Source organism: Podarcis liolepis (assembly GCF_965112155.1).
Source record: "Podarcis liolepis genome assembly, chromosome: 7".
NCBI classification, from domain to species: domain Eukaryota; kingdom Metazoa; phylum Chordata; class Lepidosauria; order Squamata; family Lacertidae; genus Podarcis; species Podarcis liolepis.
Window position 1 is genome coordinate 22,923,839 of NC_139561.1, and position 16,857 is coordinate 22,940,695.

General features: G+C 46.3%; 1 protein-coding gene across 5 annotated transcripts in view; it reads left to right on the forward strand.

Moving 5' to 3' along the window:
* MIB2 (MIB E3 ubiquitin protein ligase 2) overlaps positions 1-16,857 on the forward strand; it is a 73,355-nt gene that overhangs the window by 53,291 nt on the left and 3,207 nt on the right. For 3 of the 5 annotated variants that reach the window (XM_083512948.1, XM_083512949.1, XM_083512950.1), the window contains exons 7-16: positions 907-1,014; positions 2,801-2,905; positions 4,983-5,145; positions 6,085-6,218; positions 7,377-7,525; positions 12,121-12,277; positions 12,967-13,121; positions 14,139-14,265; positions 15,062-15,289; positions 16,546-16,724. In XM_083512948.1, the coding sequence (XP_083369074.1) occupies positions 907-1,014; positions 2,801-2,905; positions 4,983-5,145; positions 6,085-6,218; positions 7,377-7,525; positions 12,121-12,277; positions 12,967-13,121; positions 14,139-14,265; positions 15,062-15,289; positions 16,546-16,724 (1,505 nt within the window). The remainder of the gene's footprint in view (positions 1-906; positions 1,015-2,800; positions 2,906-4,982; positions 5,146-6,084; positions 6,219-7,376; positions 7,526-12,120; positions 12,278-12,966; positions 13,122-14,138; positions 14,266-15,061; positions 15,290-16,545; positions 16,725-16,857) is intronic. The other 2 variants (XM_083512951.1, XM_083512952.1) reach the window with 1 other exon arrangement.

Below are 16,857 nucleotides of genomic sequence, written 5' to 3' on the forward strand. Positions count from 1 at the left end.
GTATTCAGCTAAGCCAGTGCAGTATAGTGGTTAGAGTCCTGGATTGGATCTAGGAGGAGACAAGGGTTTATATCCCCACTCAACCGTGAAACCCGCTGGCTGAACTTGGGCTCGTTAATCTTTCTCAGCCTAACCTATCTATAGAATGTAAATGTGAAGAAGAAGAAGAAGTTGCACATGGGGAAGACCCATTGAAAGCATTGGACCCAAGTTAATTTCAGTGGGCCTGATCTGAGTAGGATTAACATTGCATACAACTGAAGGAGTGATCCAATTTGTTCTCCTGTTAGTGTGCTACCAAAGCTTACTGTTCCCGTTGTGCGTGCGGGTGTAAGAGAAAATTATATGTGCTTGTATGAGAATATTAATGTTTCATGCTACTTTTTAATGGAATAATATGCAGACGAGACTCAATGTACATGGGGGTTACATTCAAAATCCAAATCGTGTATAGTCAAAATACATTGGGTTCAATGGCAGGCAAGATTGCCAAAGTCTTTTTTCCCAGAAGCTTGCCCCCTGTCCACCCCCTTGGTTTTTTGTGTGTCGAGCGTTTAAAGGTGAATGCACGCAAGTTAAATGCGGGTAAGTCACTTGGAGACTTTGATCACCATTCGCCAGCAAAAGATAAATCTTAAGAAATAATAATAACTGTTTGTGTGAACTTGTGTTTTAAACATCTGTTGCTTTGATCCATGAATATTATTCTGGCCATGGACTTTAGCAATGAATATTTCAGCAGTTTGAAAATGTATTTGTGAGCGAGGAGGGGCTACTGGCTTGCTGCAGGGGAGGCGTCCGATGGTAAAAGCTCGCATTTCTTGCTTTCAAATGACAACCTTTAATTTTCTCTCTCCTCATCTCCCCGCTCCTCCCCAATACTTCTCCGTTCCTTTCCTTCCAAAGTTCATTGGCCAAACAGGAACTGTCCACAGAATCACAGATAGAGGAGATGTCAGAGTCCAGTTCAATAGCGATACCCGTTGGACGTTCCATCCAGGTGCCCTGACCAAGGTGAGTGCGGCTGACGCATCCTGGCGATGGATCTAAAAATTGTGCTGCAGTTCATAGACGGATGGGGGGGAAAGGAGAGGGAATGGAAGGGCAGCCTATTAGCAGGAGAATAACATTTGTTGGGGGGTGCTACAACATGTCACTGATGCAATAGTAGTACATTAATGGTGGATTTGTACTGAACCGTCCACATGTCCTTTTGCTTTATTAGTTGTTCCATGGTGCTTCCCCAAATGTTCTTGCCCCTGCAGATCTTTGTTTTGTCCCAGCAAGTGTATATCTCAGTGAGTTATCAAGAACTGGTCATTGTCACATTCGTGGACAATTGTCAGCAAATCCTTCTCCCTGCCCAAGTGACAAATGTGAAGCTGTGTAGAGATACACCGATAAGATGTTGGCAGTCGCTGAATTCAGACGTTCAGCGTTTGCTTGCTGTTGTGTCGAAGGAGTGGAGAGAAAGGCGATCTGCTTTCTCTCTGGCTGTCCTTGGCTTCAGCACAAGTTCGGACAAGCAACTCTCTTTGTCAGTGGCAGTTCTGAGTGCCTTGCTCTTGATAAGGGGTAGTTCCGAAGCACTCTCTCCCGCCTCCCGCAAACCGGATCCAGGAACATCGTAAGAGACAATGTCCTGGCCAGCTTGAGTCTTGATGGCAGATTCCTAATGAGAGGGGTCTCGATGGCATTACCCTCCTCCCTTGCCGATGTCAGTGGCAGTTGTGGCTGTCTCACCCTCCACACCAGAAGCCCTTTGTTAATAAAAGTGAATTTTAATCAGTTGCTGGATTAAAGGAACAAGAAACACATGATTGAAGGAAAAAGCTGGCTACCTGTTGTTGTTTTTAAGCAATGGAAGAGCAGTCCTTTCCTGTTTGAACAATGGTAGTCTCTATTTTGCTTTAGTTTCTATTGAGTATATTGCTCAAGAACTTGGATGGGGGGGGCCACGACCCCCCTATCTGTTGCTGTAAACTCCAGCCCCCATGACCCATCATTAGCTCTGACCATTAGTCATGCTGGCCGGGGCTGGCAGAGGCTGGGAATCCAACAGCATCTGGAGGGCCAAATCTTGTTCCCAATCCCTGGTCTTTAAGAGAACCTAAGCACATGTCCATTTAAAGCACACACCGTAAAGAGAAAACAGGGAGTCCCCTCACGCAGAAATCAGCTAACTTCACTTCCTTTAATTTAAAGGGCATATGTTTGTCTGAAATGGGGGGGGGGGAACATACAGGGATCTATAAACAATGTTAAGAAATGATAGATACTAGGAGCCTCTCACCTGACGTTCCTTGGGGATTATAAGAAACCACCAGATTTGTGCAGTTTTGAAAACGGTGGTTGAAACTGAGGCAGCTTTGACAGGTTCCGTGAGTCCGCCATCTTGAATCAAAATGGCGTCCACAAAAACCCCACTGTAGATTGCTGTGAGTGGCAGGGCTTGGGGTCAAAAATGTCTGGAGGGCCTGCGGCTGGGTTAAAAGGCCCTACGAATGTTTGCAGAAATCTTAGCCAGGGATGGTCACCGCCACCATCCTGCATCTCCGCGGTTAATGCTTGATGGATTTATCTGTCTATAAAATATAATAACAATAATTAATAATAATACATAATTATTTGTTCCCCATCCATCTGGGTTGCTCCAGCCGCTCTGGGCAGCTGTGTATATTATATTAGTTTATAATATAAAATATATTATATATCTATCTCTCTCTCTTTCTTTCCTATGATTCCTTTCTCCCCCATGCACCGAAAAGAAAAAAGCTTCTGATTTTCTTTTTCCTTGTAGCTCAACACCTTTTGGGTTGATGATGTTGTCCGGGTGATAGATGATATGGAAAGAATCAAGCAGTTGCAAGCTGGTCACGGGGAGTGGACTGATGAAATGACCCCTGTGAGTGTCCTTCTATTCCAAGACAGCGCAGTTACTTAAAACAATCCAGTCCATGCTTTTCCCCTCTCCCCTGGTGTGTTAAAATTCGAACGCAGCTCTCCGAAATTTTAACAGCTGCCACCATGTTTTAAACAAGAGCAGTGAGGGCTGATGGACCAGTAAGGGGAAGGGCTCACTGGCAGATCATCCGCTTTGCATGCAGGAGGTCCCAAGTGCAATTCCTGGCATCACTGGGAGAGGCAGCTTTCTGAAACCCTGGAGCGCTGCTGCCAGACAGTGCAGACAGTACTGAGTTAGATGGACAGTACTGAGTTAGATGGACCAATTGCCTTGATTCTGCATCAGGCAGCTTCCTGTGTTCCTAACATCAGCTCTGCCCACTGATTGGCTTCTGCCCAAGCTGACCCCGGCAAAGGGGTCTTCAATCCCACCTTGCCTACTACAAAATCTTTGCCTTATTATGTCCCCCAGCCAGTGCAGTATAGTGGTTAGAGCAGTAGTGGCCAAACTTGGCCCTCCAGCTGTTTTTAGACTACAGCTCTCATCATCCCTAGCCAACAGGACCAGTGGTCAGGGATGATGGGAATTGTAGTCCCAAAACAGCTGGAGGGCCAAGTTTTGCCACCACGGGGTTAGAGGGTCAGGCTAACACCTGGGAGATCAGGGTTCAAACCCCCACGCAGCCATGAAGCTCACATGGGCCAGTCACTGCTTCTCAGCCTATCCTACCTCACAGGGTTGTTGTGGGGATTAAATGAGGAGGTGGGGGGGGACTCATATGCCAGCTTGAGCACCTTGGAGAAAATAGGTGGGATATAAATGAAATGAAATAAATAAAACACTGTTTCCCAGCTGACACACAAGCAAAGGAGAAGAAGCATTCAGTGCTCACTTCCTGCACACAAAATATTTTTTGTTGCAACATTTTATTTTGTTAATTCAGGAGACATGTTCATATTTCCTCAGAGGTATGTCCCACTTTGTTCAGTGAGGCTTACTCCCTAGTGAATGAGTTTTTCTTTTTTAGGATTGCAGTCTGACTTGATTAATTGGTTTGATAAATCAATTTTTTAAAAAACCTCCAAAGTGTACAGTGCATACAATTTCTTTACTTGGTTCAGCAAGGCTTGCTCCCTAGTCAACAGTCTCATGGTCAAGTGAACAATATAAACATTTTGTTAAGTAAATGAATCATAAAATGTCAATGTGGTGTTGTTTTTTTTAAAAAGGATTACAGCCTTCCTTAAATGATTAGAATAATTCCATTTTTTAAAAATCTCCAAAGCCTTCATTATGACATCTAAAATCAAAGGATGATTTCTCCCCCCCCCCCTCTCTTTTCATTTGCATGCAGGATTTTGAGTTGTGTGCAGATTCACTGCATCCGTTTTTAATTGATTGGATCGCTGATTCATTCAGCAAGACATTTTTAAAACCTGGTAACAGCCCTAAAGGGGGAAGCATTCAAAAATATGACCAGCATTCAAAAATATGATCACATTCAACCTGCAAATCGTGACTTGTTCCACCCATCTTGAGTTTTTGCACAGCCAGTGTATTATTCCATAGCGCTTCATGGTTTGGTTTTGTTTTTCTGAGGAGCTGAATGACACACATACCCTTTTTAAAAGCGCCTGACTTCTCCTTGCATTAAGGCTTTGCTGTCTTGGAATCCCATGTCCCAGGTGTGGGGAACCCTTGGCCCTCCATTTTGCTGAACTGCCAGCTCCCATCATTCCTCTGACCATTGGTCAAGCTTGCTAGGGCTGATGGGAGTTGTAGTTCAGCAGCAACTGAAGTTTCCCCACACCTGCTATATATTGCTCAGTGGCTATGGAATTTTGACTTGACAGTTGTGGGGAGGGGCGATGGAATGGTATATCCTGGAAAGGGGCATGGCTGGCCAGCCAGTGAAATGGATGGCACATTCTTCAAAAGGACATGGCTGGCTGGAAACAGGAGTACTCCACAATGTAATGTTCTGCTGCTTTTACTTAGACGGAACAAAAAGGATGAATAACAACAAGGAGCTTTTCCCCCCACCCCTCACTTTTCAATTTTCCCTTTCCCTTTGCAGACCCTGGGGCACATTGGCAAGGTGATCAAAGTGTTTGGAGATGGGGACTTGCGGGTGTCTTTTGCAGGCCAGTCCTGGACCTTCAACCCCGCTTGCCTGACGGCCTACCAGAGGGAGGAAGATGCAAACCTCATGACCACCGAAGATGCCAAGGAATCTAAAAGTGAGGAGTCTGAAAGGAAAGCAGTAGCCAGCTTAGGAGGGAGGGGGAAAGCCTTTTAATACAGTGGTGCCCCGCAAGATGAATGCCTCGCAAGACGGAAAACTCGCTAGACGAAAGAGTTTTCCGTTTTGGAGGTGCTTCGCAAAACAAATTTCCTATGGGCTTGCTTCGCAAGACGACAATGCCTTGCGAGTTCCTGCGGTTTTTTCCCCTCCCCCCCTTTTTAAGCCGCTAAGCCGCTTATCAGCTGATCCGATCAGCAGATAAGCCGCTAAAAGCCGCTAATAGCGCTAATCCGCTAATCCGCCAATGGGCTTGCTTCGCAAGACGAAGAAACCGCTAGACGAAGAGAACCACAGAACGGATTCTTTTCGTCTTGCGAGGCACCACTGTAATCTGTACAGTGGTACCTTGGGTAACATACGCTTCAGGTTACATACGCTTCAGGTTACAGACTCCTCTAACCCAGAAATAGTGCCTCGGGTTAAGAACTTTGCTTCAGGATGAGAACAGAAATAGTGCTCTGGTGGCGCAGCGGCAGCAGGAGGCCCCATAGACTAAAGTGGTGCTTCAGGTTAAGAACAGTTTCACGTTAAGAACGGACCTCCGGAATGAATTAAGTACGAAACCAGAGGTACCACTGTACTTTTCTGTCTATAAAACGCCCCCTAATTGAGGGGCTCAAATTTAAGAAAATTGAATTGGGGGAGATGGCACAGAGTTGTTGAGCTTTTTTTTTTTTTTGGGAGGGAATATCCACGGTTGTTGAGCAATTGGGGTGGAGCGGATGTGGAACCGAATATCACTCACCCAACTGGCGAACGCTTACAATTGCAAGCGACGCACGCCAAATTGCCAAAGCGGAAGCCAATCCAAAGCAGCCCTTGCCGCATGAAAAAGTACATTAATTGGAGGACTATTTCCCATCTCGCCAAACAGGCACGCTGCTCTCTGTGCTGGGAAGGCTGCTGACCCAAAAGATGGAAGCGGACAGCCCGGGGCGCCTGGTCATAGAGGCTGCACATGGAAACGCATCCAAGGTCCGGGAACTGGTTCAGAAATATCCCGACAAGGCAAGTTGTCTCTGGCAATGGGGCAGATATTGTATTTTTTAAAATATCTTAAAATTTTCTGTATGTGTGTGTGTTCAAATTTGTTTTCAAAGTATTTATTTATTAAAACATAATCACTGGGTTACAGCCAATGCTAGCCCTACTCTTAGCAGAACCCATTGAAATCAGAGTGGTTCTGAGGTTCAGAACGCAATTCCTCTGTGTTACCATTCACTGAAAACTTCAGGAGGAGGCGAGTGGTCTTTCCCTTTCACAAAATTTATGTACCACTTAATTTTGTTTTAAAAAAAGAGAGTTTTGAAGCAGTTTACAAAAAGGATAAAGCAATAAAAATTATTTGTGAAAACAATTAAAACAACTGTTTAGAACATGGGTAGGCAAACTAAGGCCTAGGAGCCGGATCCAGCCCAATCGCCTTCTAAATCCGGCCCGCAGGCAGTCCGGGAATCAGCGTGTTTTTACATGAGTAGAATGTGTGCTTTTATTTAAAATGCATCTCTGGGTTATTTGTGGGGCATAGGTATTTGTTCATTCCCCCCCCCAAAAAAAATTAGTCTGCCCCCCCCACAAGGTCTGAGGGACAGTGGACCGGCCCCCTGCTGAAAAAGTTTGCTGACCCCTGGACATTAAAAAACAACAACAACCCAATAGTGGGTTGTATCCAGTTATCAGATATAAATGCAAGCAGCAGTAAGAACCTGAGTAGAGCCCTGCAGGTAGATTAGGCTAAAGGTCCATCTGGTCCAGCATCCTTTTCTCACAGATGCCAGCCGGATGCCTTCAGGGAAGCCTGCAAATGCCGCAGCAACACTCTCCCCAGTTGATTCCCAGGAACTGGTATTCAGGGCAACTCGCAGAGACTTTTTAGCGAAGCGGCACCAGCAATTTAGAACACCGTTCCCCTTGAAACCAGACAGACACCTGCACTTCTGCTATTTCGTCACCTGCAGTAAACTGTTTCATTTTGATGAGTTCTTCTTTTTTAAAAAGAAAAAAAAATTTTAGAGAATTAATTTCATTCAGTGTCAGTCACCTCGTTCTGTAAATTTATTGGTCTTCATAATTTCGTGGTTTTTTATGTTGTTGTTGCTTTGAGTTGGCTGTTTATCGACCTTCTTGTTGAATAAATGAAAGGATGACCCTACCTTTTCTCATCAGGTCGACGTCAAAAACCAGGGCAGGACAGCCTTGCAAGTGGCCTCTTACCTGGGACAGGTGGAAGTGGTGAAGATCCTGTTGCAGGCCCATGCCAACATCAACCTGTGGGACGAGGAAGGGGACACGGCTCTGCATTACGCAGCATTTGGGTAGGTGGTGACCCCTGAGAACAGCTGTCACTCTTTCCCCCCTCCTTTTTTTGCATTTTATTTATTCATTAACATTCTTATATTACATTGGTAAACATTGTCTCTTTTTTGTAAATAATTTTTATTAACAGGCCAGTCAAATCACAGTAATTCCAAATCACATTAATTCCAAATTACACAGCCAAATTTTAAAAAATTTGTTGGGGGTACCCATACTTCAAGCTCCGAACGGGTTCCAAACATCTCTCTTGCTGCTGCTTTAATATACACAGTTCTGTCCAAATAGTATTCACAGTTAGATTCCATCTTCTCTTTGTTGTTTTCCTCATCTTCTTATTTTCTTTATGATCTCTGATAGTCTCCACAAGCGGGTTGAAAACAAATGTTGTTATATTCTGTGTGGATTTTACACTCATCCAAGAGCCATATCAAAATAGACAGACATCATTTCAACACTTCCGTACAAAACATTTCCCACAGTCTGTCCTGGTTTCCACAGGCCTGCCGCTCTCATAAATTTTCTCAGGGGGCCCTGCCAGGCCGATCTCACGTTCTGATATAGTAACGAGCCAGTCCTCCTCCCCCTCAGTCCTCCTGCGGGCAGGCCTGCCATAACCATCTCTTTTTATGACTGCGTCACAGAGAACTTTCTTTCTTTTCTCGATGTTCCCACATGCCATATCTTTGATTAGTAATTAATTTCCGCACAGTCTTTACTCCTCCTGCTTGTGATCAGTAATCGCGACGATTCTTTCTTAGGGGGGAAGGGTTATTGGGTACTCACATAAGACAAAAAAAGAAAAGTCCCCCCCCCCTTTTCAGTCTCGCTCCGACGTACCAATCCTTTGATGATGATTCTTCTTGATTTATTGTTGAATCCAGCCCGTCGCTCCACATCCCAGAGATCCTTTTAATTAGCAGTCTTTACTCCTGATCTTCACTCGAAGTATGTGCATTTGCTTCTTTTCTAATTGTTTATTTCGAGCTGATGCAGCCAGCGCGCGATCAGAGACAGCGTCCGGGAGAGCTGGAGCCACACAAGGGCTTTGTGCCTAGTGCCCTCACCCCCTTCTTTCGAAACCGGGGGGTGATTTATGGCCACAGCAGGCAAGGCAGTGTTCCCCATTCCCTTGGGCAACAAAGGGAGGCTGCATACTCCCATATCAGCCTCTTAATTACCTCATGTGAGCCAGAGAGATGTTATTGTCGGCCATCTTCCAAAGCGCCCCTAGCGGCCCCGTACATTGGTAAACATTGTCACATTACTGTATTTTTCGCCCTATAGGACGCACTTTTTCCCGTCCAAAAATGAAGGGGAAATCTGGGTGCGTCCTATGGGGCGAATGCAGGCTTTTGCTGAAGCTTGGAGGGCGAGAGGGGTCGGTGCGCACCGACCCCTCTCGCTCTCCAGGCTTCGGGAACACATCCGCAGCCTAGACAGCCCTGCGGGAGGTCCCGCAGGGATGTCTAGGCTGCAGATAGCAGCCTGCCGCCCAGCGCGAGGGGCACCCTGAAGCAGAGCGCCCCCCGCACCAGGCAGACATCCGCAGCGTGGGGAGCCTTGCAGGAGTTCCCCGCAAGGCTCCCCGCGCTGCGGATAGCAGCCTGCTGCCCAGCGCGAGGGGCGCCCTGAAGCAGAGCGCCCCCCGCGCCCGGCAGACATCCGCAGCGTGGGGAGCCTTGCAGGAGTTCCCCGCAAAGCTCCCCACGCTGCGGATAGCAGCCTGCTGCCCGGCGCGAGGGGCGCCCTGAAGCAGAGCGTCCCCTGCGCCCGGCAGACATCCGCAGAGTGGGGAGCCTTGCAGGAGTTCCCCGCAGGGCTCCCCATGCTGCGGATAGCAGCCCTGATGCAGAGCGCCCCTCGCGTCGGGCAGACATCGGCCAGCCCCACAAGCTCGGGGGACAGCAGGGAGGCGCAGCGCTGCCATCCCGCTGTTCCCCGACCTGGTTCGGTTTCCACGACCTGCTTTTGGGGGGGAAATAAAGGGGAAAAAAATTTCCTTTATTTCCCCCCAAAAAAACTAGGTGCGTCCTATCGGACGGAGCGTCCTATGGGACGAAAAATACGGTACATTACAGGACTTACTATGATATAATTTCCAACATGTATACAAAAATTATATACAAATTTTATATACCTAAAAAGAAAATGAAAGAAACAAACAAAAAAGAACAAAGAAAAAACAACAACAAATTTTTCCAAAAATCATATACATATGAACACACTAGACTTCCTGTCTTTCATGTTGTATATTCCTTTTTTACAAATGAATGTACTCTTATTATTGTATATTTATTTACATATTATCTAATACATTCCTATATCAATATGTGCTCTTAGTCTTATTTCTCAACTCAGTCTCACTCCAACGTCGATCAAATGCTAGCATAGATAGCGAACCTTTACTGTATTTTTGAACATATGTTTTATATCTATCCCACTTTTCCATAAATTTTTGTTTTGAATTGCCTCTCAGGGTATTTGTTAACTGCGCCATTTCAGCAAATTATTGTAGCTTGTACTGCCAGTCCGTTATTGTCGGGGCTTCTTGTTCCTTCCACCCCTTTGCCACCAAAGTCCGAGCTGCGGCCGTTGCGTATAAGAATACCTCCCTAAAGGCCTTTGGGATGTCCCTGCCAACAATGCTTAACAGAAATGCCTCTTTTTAAAAAAGTTATTCCAAACATTTTTTCAACTCCTCGTAAATTAAGCCCCAGAACACTTTGATCTTCCTACATGTCCACCACATATGATACATGTCGCCATGACTCCCACCACACCTCCAACAAGTATTCACTAAATTTTTATACATCTTTGATAGTCTTGAGGGGGTGAGATACCATCTGTGCTGCATCTTTCTTAGTCCAATGGAAGTTGGTCCACCACTGCCTGCCTTCTTACTTACAACCAATCAGGGTGCAGCTCTGTCTGGCTTTGCTCTGGCTCTGGCTCCCATTGGTCTACCTGCCTTCCTCCCTGTCAGCTTCAGAGGGAACCAGCCACCACTGACTTAAGACCCCTGGACTTAACCCCTGAGGAATAAATGTTTGTAATATGAATCTAGGAACAGCTCCAAAAAGTTCTTCTAAGTCCTCCTTGCCGATCACAGCAGGCCTAGTTCTAATAATAGCCTGTTCTATTTATATACACCCTATTTTCCTCAAATCGGAAAAAGCCTAAATATGGCAGTACAATTTATTTATTTGAAACTGCTTTTGTAGGGTGATTCAGAGTAGACCCACTGAAGTTAATAGGTGCAACCAACATGGGTTCAGCCATTTCAATGGGTCTGCTCCAAGGAGTACTTCAATGTACGCTTTTTTCTTGCATTGTAAAATTGCTTTGAGATGCTTCAGAGTGTGAGACAGCTTTCTGTGTCTTAAGGCAGAGGTTTTCAAAGGGTGTGGCAGGAGGGAATGCCAAGCGTGGCAGGAAGATTCGAGGACAATCAAAGAAACATTTAAACATTTCAGTGTTGCTACACTGATAGGTATCAAAATAATTCTTTTTAATTTGCAGAATATGGATAGCTATATTTTCAAAATGAGAGCGGGGGCATTGGCTACTCTTTTACAGTTCTCCACGACATACTGTTGTGAACAGGGATTTTCAACTCTGATCAATAGGAAAGATCAGAAAAGAGAGAGGCTTCTTCGTGTTGATAAAGAGATGAGAGTTTGTCTCAAATTAGACCTAATATAAATGAGCAAAACAAGCTTACACCTCTTCTTGATTTTGTATACATATTTAAGGTACAGACTCATTTAGAATTATACTTTGGGAATGATTTGTGCTCTTCTTTTATACTTTCTGGATGCCCCATGTTCATATTATAAAGTAGTCGTGTTCTGTGTTATAAATAATGCACTGCTAGGAGTTTTCTTGTTTTCCAATGTATTCCTTATCAATTAAAAATTAGTGCGGTGGGAGCAAATTTTTATTCTGAAACTGTGACCCAGAGAAAAAAGTTTGAGAACCACCGTCTTTTTATATATATATTATTTATGATTTTCAATTTCATACATTTCAATAAATTTACCATCCTTTTAACATTTCAAAACTTGAGTTTCCCCTCTTTATGCTCTTCCTTAAATTTATTCTTAATATTTTCTGCATATCCAAATTAATTTAGTTTGCTCATTTATTCATCAACTTTAAATATATACTCTTATAAAACTGCAGGTTATTACAATAATCCTGCAATGTTCTTATCTGTTTATAGTCTGTCTGTAAATATTCCACAAACCATTTCCATTGTTTTATAAAACGTTTGTTATCTTGATTTCTTATTTTTCCGGTAAGTTTTGCCATTGCTTCATCTTCCATAAGTTTTTGTATCCATCTGAGAACCACTGTCTTAAGGGAAGGGCTGTATCTCAGAACAAGAGTGTTTGACGGTCCCACGTTCAGTCCCAGCAATTTCCCAGGGGGAGATGCCTGCATGAAACCCTAGAGAGCTGCTGCCCGTCAGTGCAGACAATATTGAACCATATGGAACAATGATCTGCCTCAGCAGAAGGCAGCTTTCGGTGTTCTTCAACATCTGTGGTCTGTCACTCTTTCCTCTTGACTTTTCACCCCTCTCGCTGTCCAGGAACCAAGCAGACGTAGCCCGCTTCCTGGTCAGCAAAGGGGCCAACGGCAATCTCCAGAACAACGCCAAGTGCACAGCCCTGTACATTGCCGTCAACAAAGGCTTCACGGAGGTCGTACAGGCTCTGTGTGAGCACAACTGCGACGTCAACCTGCCGGTGGGTTTTGTTTTGTTTTGTTCATCTTTGCATTTGCATTCTGACTCATGGAATCATAGAATTATATTGAGTTGGAAGGGACCCTGGTGCAGGAAATTTGCAGCTGCCCCACGTGGGGATCGAACCTGTGACCTTGGTGTTATCAGCACCACGCTCTAGCCAACTGAGCTGGTTGGGGGGAGGCATGTTGTGTTGTGCCCATCAGTGAAGTGGAGATGATCTGAGAGCTAAGGCAAGGGCGTTATGGATTGAAAGTGGTTGGCACCAGCAGTGATAGTGGCTAGCTTAGAGAACATCAACAGGGGTTTAGGCACATTGATGGAGGGGAAGGCTGTCATTGGCTGCTGCTCAGGACATTAATGGTGTCCCTGAATTCAAGCTGCCAGGAATCTTGGAGTGTGGGAAGAGCTGTTGTGCCCGGGTCCTGCTTGCAGGCTTCCTGTTGGCGTCTGTTGAGAACAGGATGCTGGACTTAGATGAGCCTTTGACTGGATCCAGCAGCCGGGGGATCTTCTTGTGTTCTTCTTATTCATTGTACTCTCCCTGAGTGGCTTTGAAAAGGGGTGATGGGTAAATTCACAGAGGATCAGTCTATCAGCTGCTGCTAGCCACGATGTCTCTGTTTTACCCTCCCCTCTTGGAGACACCTGACAGAGATTTTGTGTACCGTCCCGCCTGTCCCCCTCAAGGATTCGTACGGCGACACCCCCCTCCATTACGCCATCACGGCCGACTTCAAGTGCATCATTGAGGCCCTCACCGAAGTCCCCAACATCGATTTCACCATCCAGAACCAACAAGGATTCAACCTGTTGCAGCATTCGGCTCTGAAGGGGAACAAGCTGTAAGCAAAATAGAGAAATGAACTTAAGCAATTTTTTAAAATTATACATTTCCCACAATTTTTATAGACATACATAAAATGTTATCTATCGCAAGTCACTTAAGCAAAGTGACTATGGGGAGCTGTGAACAAACTGCATTAGGTGACATTTTTCCTCAAAGCTATATGTGGACTTAGTTTGTCATTCTTTAAATTACGGTAATACCTCAGAAGTCGAACGAAATCTGTTCTGGAATTCTGTTTGACTTCTAAAACATTCGGGAACCAAAGCGCAGCTGCAGGAAGTGCAGGGGTGGGGGTGGGCTCTGAGCTCTGATAAAACCTCTTCCTTGCCTGGAGGGAGGATAGAGAGTGTGTTCAAGCAGGCCTACCTCCCATGCACAGGTAAAATTGGCATTTGCTGCCCCGCCCATTTTTGCCTCTGGCCCCGCCCACCACTACCATGTGGGCATCCAGGAAGGTTGTTCAGAGGGGAATGCAGCCGCTCAGGAAAGGTTTCCCCCATTAAGGCTGCTGAGCCACAGCAGTTCCTAAATCAGTGTTCCCTGAACTTGGGTCTCCAGCTGTTTTTGAACTTCAGTTCCCATCATCCCTGACCACTGGTCCAGCTAGCTAGAGATGATGGGAGTTGTAGTCCAGAAACAGCTGGAGACTCAAGTTTGGGAAACACTGTTTTAAATAATATTTCCCCTCCTTTTAGACTTGAGCGTAGGGAATATTTTCTTTTCCGGATGTTGCTGAACTACAACTCCCATCAGCCCCAGAAAACATGACCAATAATCAGGGGTTATGAGAGCTGTCATTCATGCTCTTCTGCCTCTCATTTTTCTGCTTGTTGGACTGTGTCACTTCCAGCAGCCACCATTTAGGCCACTAGTTAGGCCACCATTTAGTAACCACTGATTTGGCAATGCATGCTTGCCCTTTGAGACATCCGATGCCCTAGACATGCTCTCTCTTTTTTCTTTTCTCCTTCCCCTCCCACCCCGCTTGGCTCTGATCTTTCCCACCTCCCAGAGCCATCAAGAAGATCCTGGCAAGAGCCCGGCAGCTGGTCGACGCTAAGAAGGAAGATGGCTTCACCGCCCTGCATCTCGCCGCCTTGAACAACCACAAGGAGGTGGCGGAGATCTTAATCAAAGAGGTAAGCAGCAAGGAAATCAAGATAAGGGCGTAATAATAGCCCTGCCGGATCAGCCGAGTGGCCCATCTTAGTCCAGCAACCTGATCTCACAGTGGCCAACCGGATGAAGCTTTCAAGCTGGACCTGAGAGCCTTCTCCTTAAATTTGTCTCATCCTTTTAAAGCTATCCAATTTGGCGGCCCACACTACATCTTGTGGGGGCCGAATTCCCGAGCACTGAATTCCCCAGCGTTCAGCCTCATTGGGTGACTCGGAGCTCTAGTATTATGGGGTGGCGGTAGAGGTGGAACTTAGCCATCATAAATTGGGCCTTATCATCTCATTCATTGTACTCTCGGGGGCTTTAAAAGGAGAGAGTGATGTTGCAATTCAAGTCTTCCTGGCTTCCCACTGCGGCATTTCATTAGCCGCTGTAAGAATAGGACGCTGGACTAGATGGGTCTTTGGCCTGACCCACCAGCCAGTCTCCTCTTGCGAGTAGCAACGAGGGAGAGCTGTTGTCTTCAAGGACTTCCCACTGGTCAGAACAGGAGGCTGCAGACTAGATGAGCCTTTGGCCTGATCCAGGTTCTGTCTCGCACATGCAAGCAGCAACCCTTATTCCCCCGCTGGGGGCAGAGTCCAGAGCCTGCTTTCAGACAACCAATCGGAGCTGAGCAATGTGGAGAAGGAGCCAGGTTTTGCAAACTGGAACCGTGGTGTCGTCTTGGCAAGCCGAGCGCCGCTGCCGTCTTTCTCCCACCCTCAACCCGGCCAGCGTGCGCACAGCCTCCGCATACCCCGTTCCCTTTTTCAGGGCCGTTGCGACATCAACCTCAAGAACAACCGCAACCAGACCCCGCTGCACTTGGCCGTCACGCAAGGCCACATGGAGATGGTGCAGCTGCTGGTGAGCGAGGGCTGCGATGTCAACGCGGAGGACGAGGACGGCGACACGGCCATGCACATCGTCCTGGAGAGGGAGCACCTGATGTCCATCATGGCCAAGGAGCAAGAGGAGGGAGAGGAAAGCCTCTTATCTAAGGTGTGTGTGTGTGAGAGAGAGAGAGAGAGGGAGGGAGGGAGTTTCTGAACCAATCGCCCAGAACCAGTTGCCTAGATCTTAGATGTGTTTTACTGTATTGCATCTTTTGAAAAGGAGAACATAGGAGGTTCTTCCCCAAGTCCAGCCAGTGGTCCCTCGAGCTCAGTGTTGTCTACACTGGCTGGCAGCAGCTTTCCCCCAGCCCTCCCTGGAAACAGGGGTTGAACCTGGGTCCTTCTGCCTGCAAGGCAGAGGCTCTCTCACTGAGCTATAGCCCTTCCCTTAAGAGACAGGAAGCTGTCGTGTATTGAATCAAAGCACTGGTTCGGCTCAGCATTGTCTACACTGACCAGCAGCAGCTCTCCAGGGTTTTCAGGCAGAGAGTCTCTCCTTCCTCTGCCTGGAGATTCCAGGGATTGAACCTGGCTGCCTCTGCAAGGCAGATGCTCTGCCACTGAGCTACAGCCCATTAGATGTAGGATGCTGCATTATGCTGAGTGAGACCATTGGCCCATTTTGCTCAGTGGTGTCTACACTGACTGGCAGCAGCTGTCCTGGATTTCAGACAGGGGATAATTCACAGCTCTACCTGGAAATTGAATCTGCAACCTTCAGCACGCCAGGCTTGATTGCTCTGCCACTGAGCTACAGCTCTTCCCCGATGCAGAGGACCGATTAACATGTAAGAGGGACAGTCACTCTGTATGAAACACGTTGTGGTCCAGCAGGATCTGAAAGGCCTCAGATCCCCATCTACATCCTAATTGCATCTAAATTGTGTTTTAGATACGAACAACTGCATTGTATTTTTTTGGGGGGGCGGGTGTCTTCTTCAGCATGTCACTGACACAACAGTTGTGTATTTGCGGTGGATATAAACTGGACCCATCCACATACCATTCTTGTAGCCTGGGGGGGGGGGCAACTCTTGCACTATAGCACAACAAAAGTAGGAACCCCACCCGCAAAAAATCCAAACATTTGTGGTGTAAAAACTTGCAGGATTTTAGCAGTAAGTGACAGGGCATACACTGATTGGAAATAAAAGCAGCATGTCCTCCCCAAAACTTTTTCAGGTGCAAAATATATAGTAGATTGGTATATTTATTTTATGTTTTTATGGAAGCTGCTTTCGAAGGACACTTTCCCTAAAAGGGGGCTAATGAGTATTATAAATCTTTGACAACTATAATATGTATAACAAATGAATAAAACCAATTTTTATTTTTATTTTACTTCTCCACCCCTTATTTTAGCTCCAGGCCTCTGGCTTCCTTGGAAATCTTGAGCTGAACGTGGGGGCGGCCATCGCGTGCTACCTGGCTCAAGAAGGTGCCGATGTCAATTACGCCAACCACAGGGGGAAGTCCCCCCTTGATCTCGTTTCGGACGGAAGTATAGCGCAGCTCATCAAGAACTTCTCCCAAAAATTCAGGTAGGACCAGCCCCATCCTCTCCCAGTTTGACTTCTCTCCTTGACTTCGGCATGTCATCGTTCCAGGGCCCCCTCTCCTCATTCTTTGTTGAAATGCTCTATGCAAGCTGTGACCCAACTCTTTGCCCGCAAA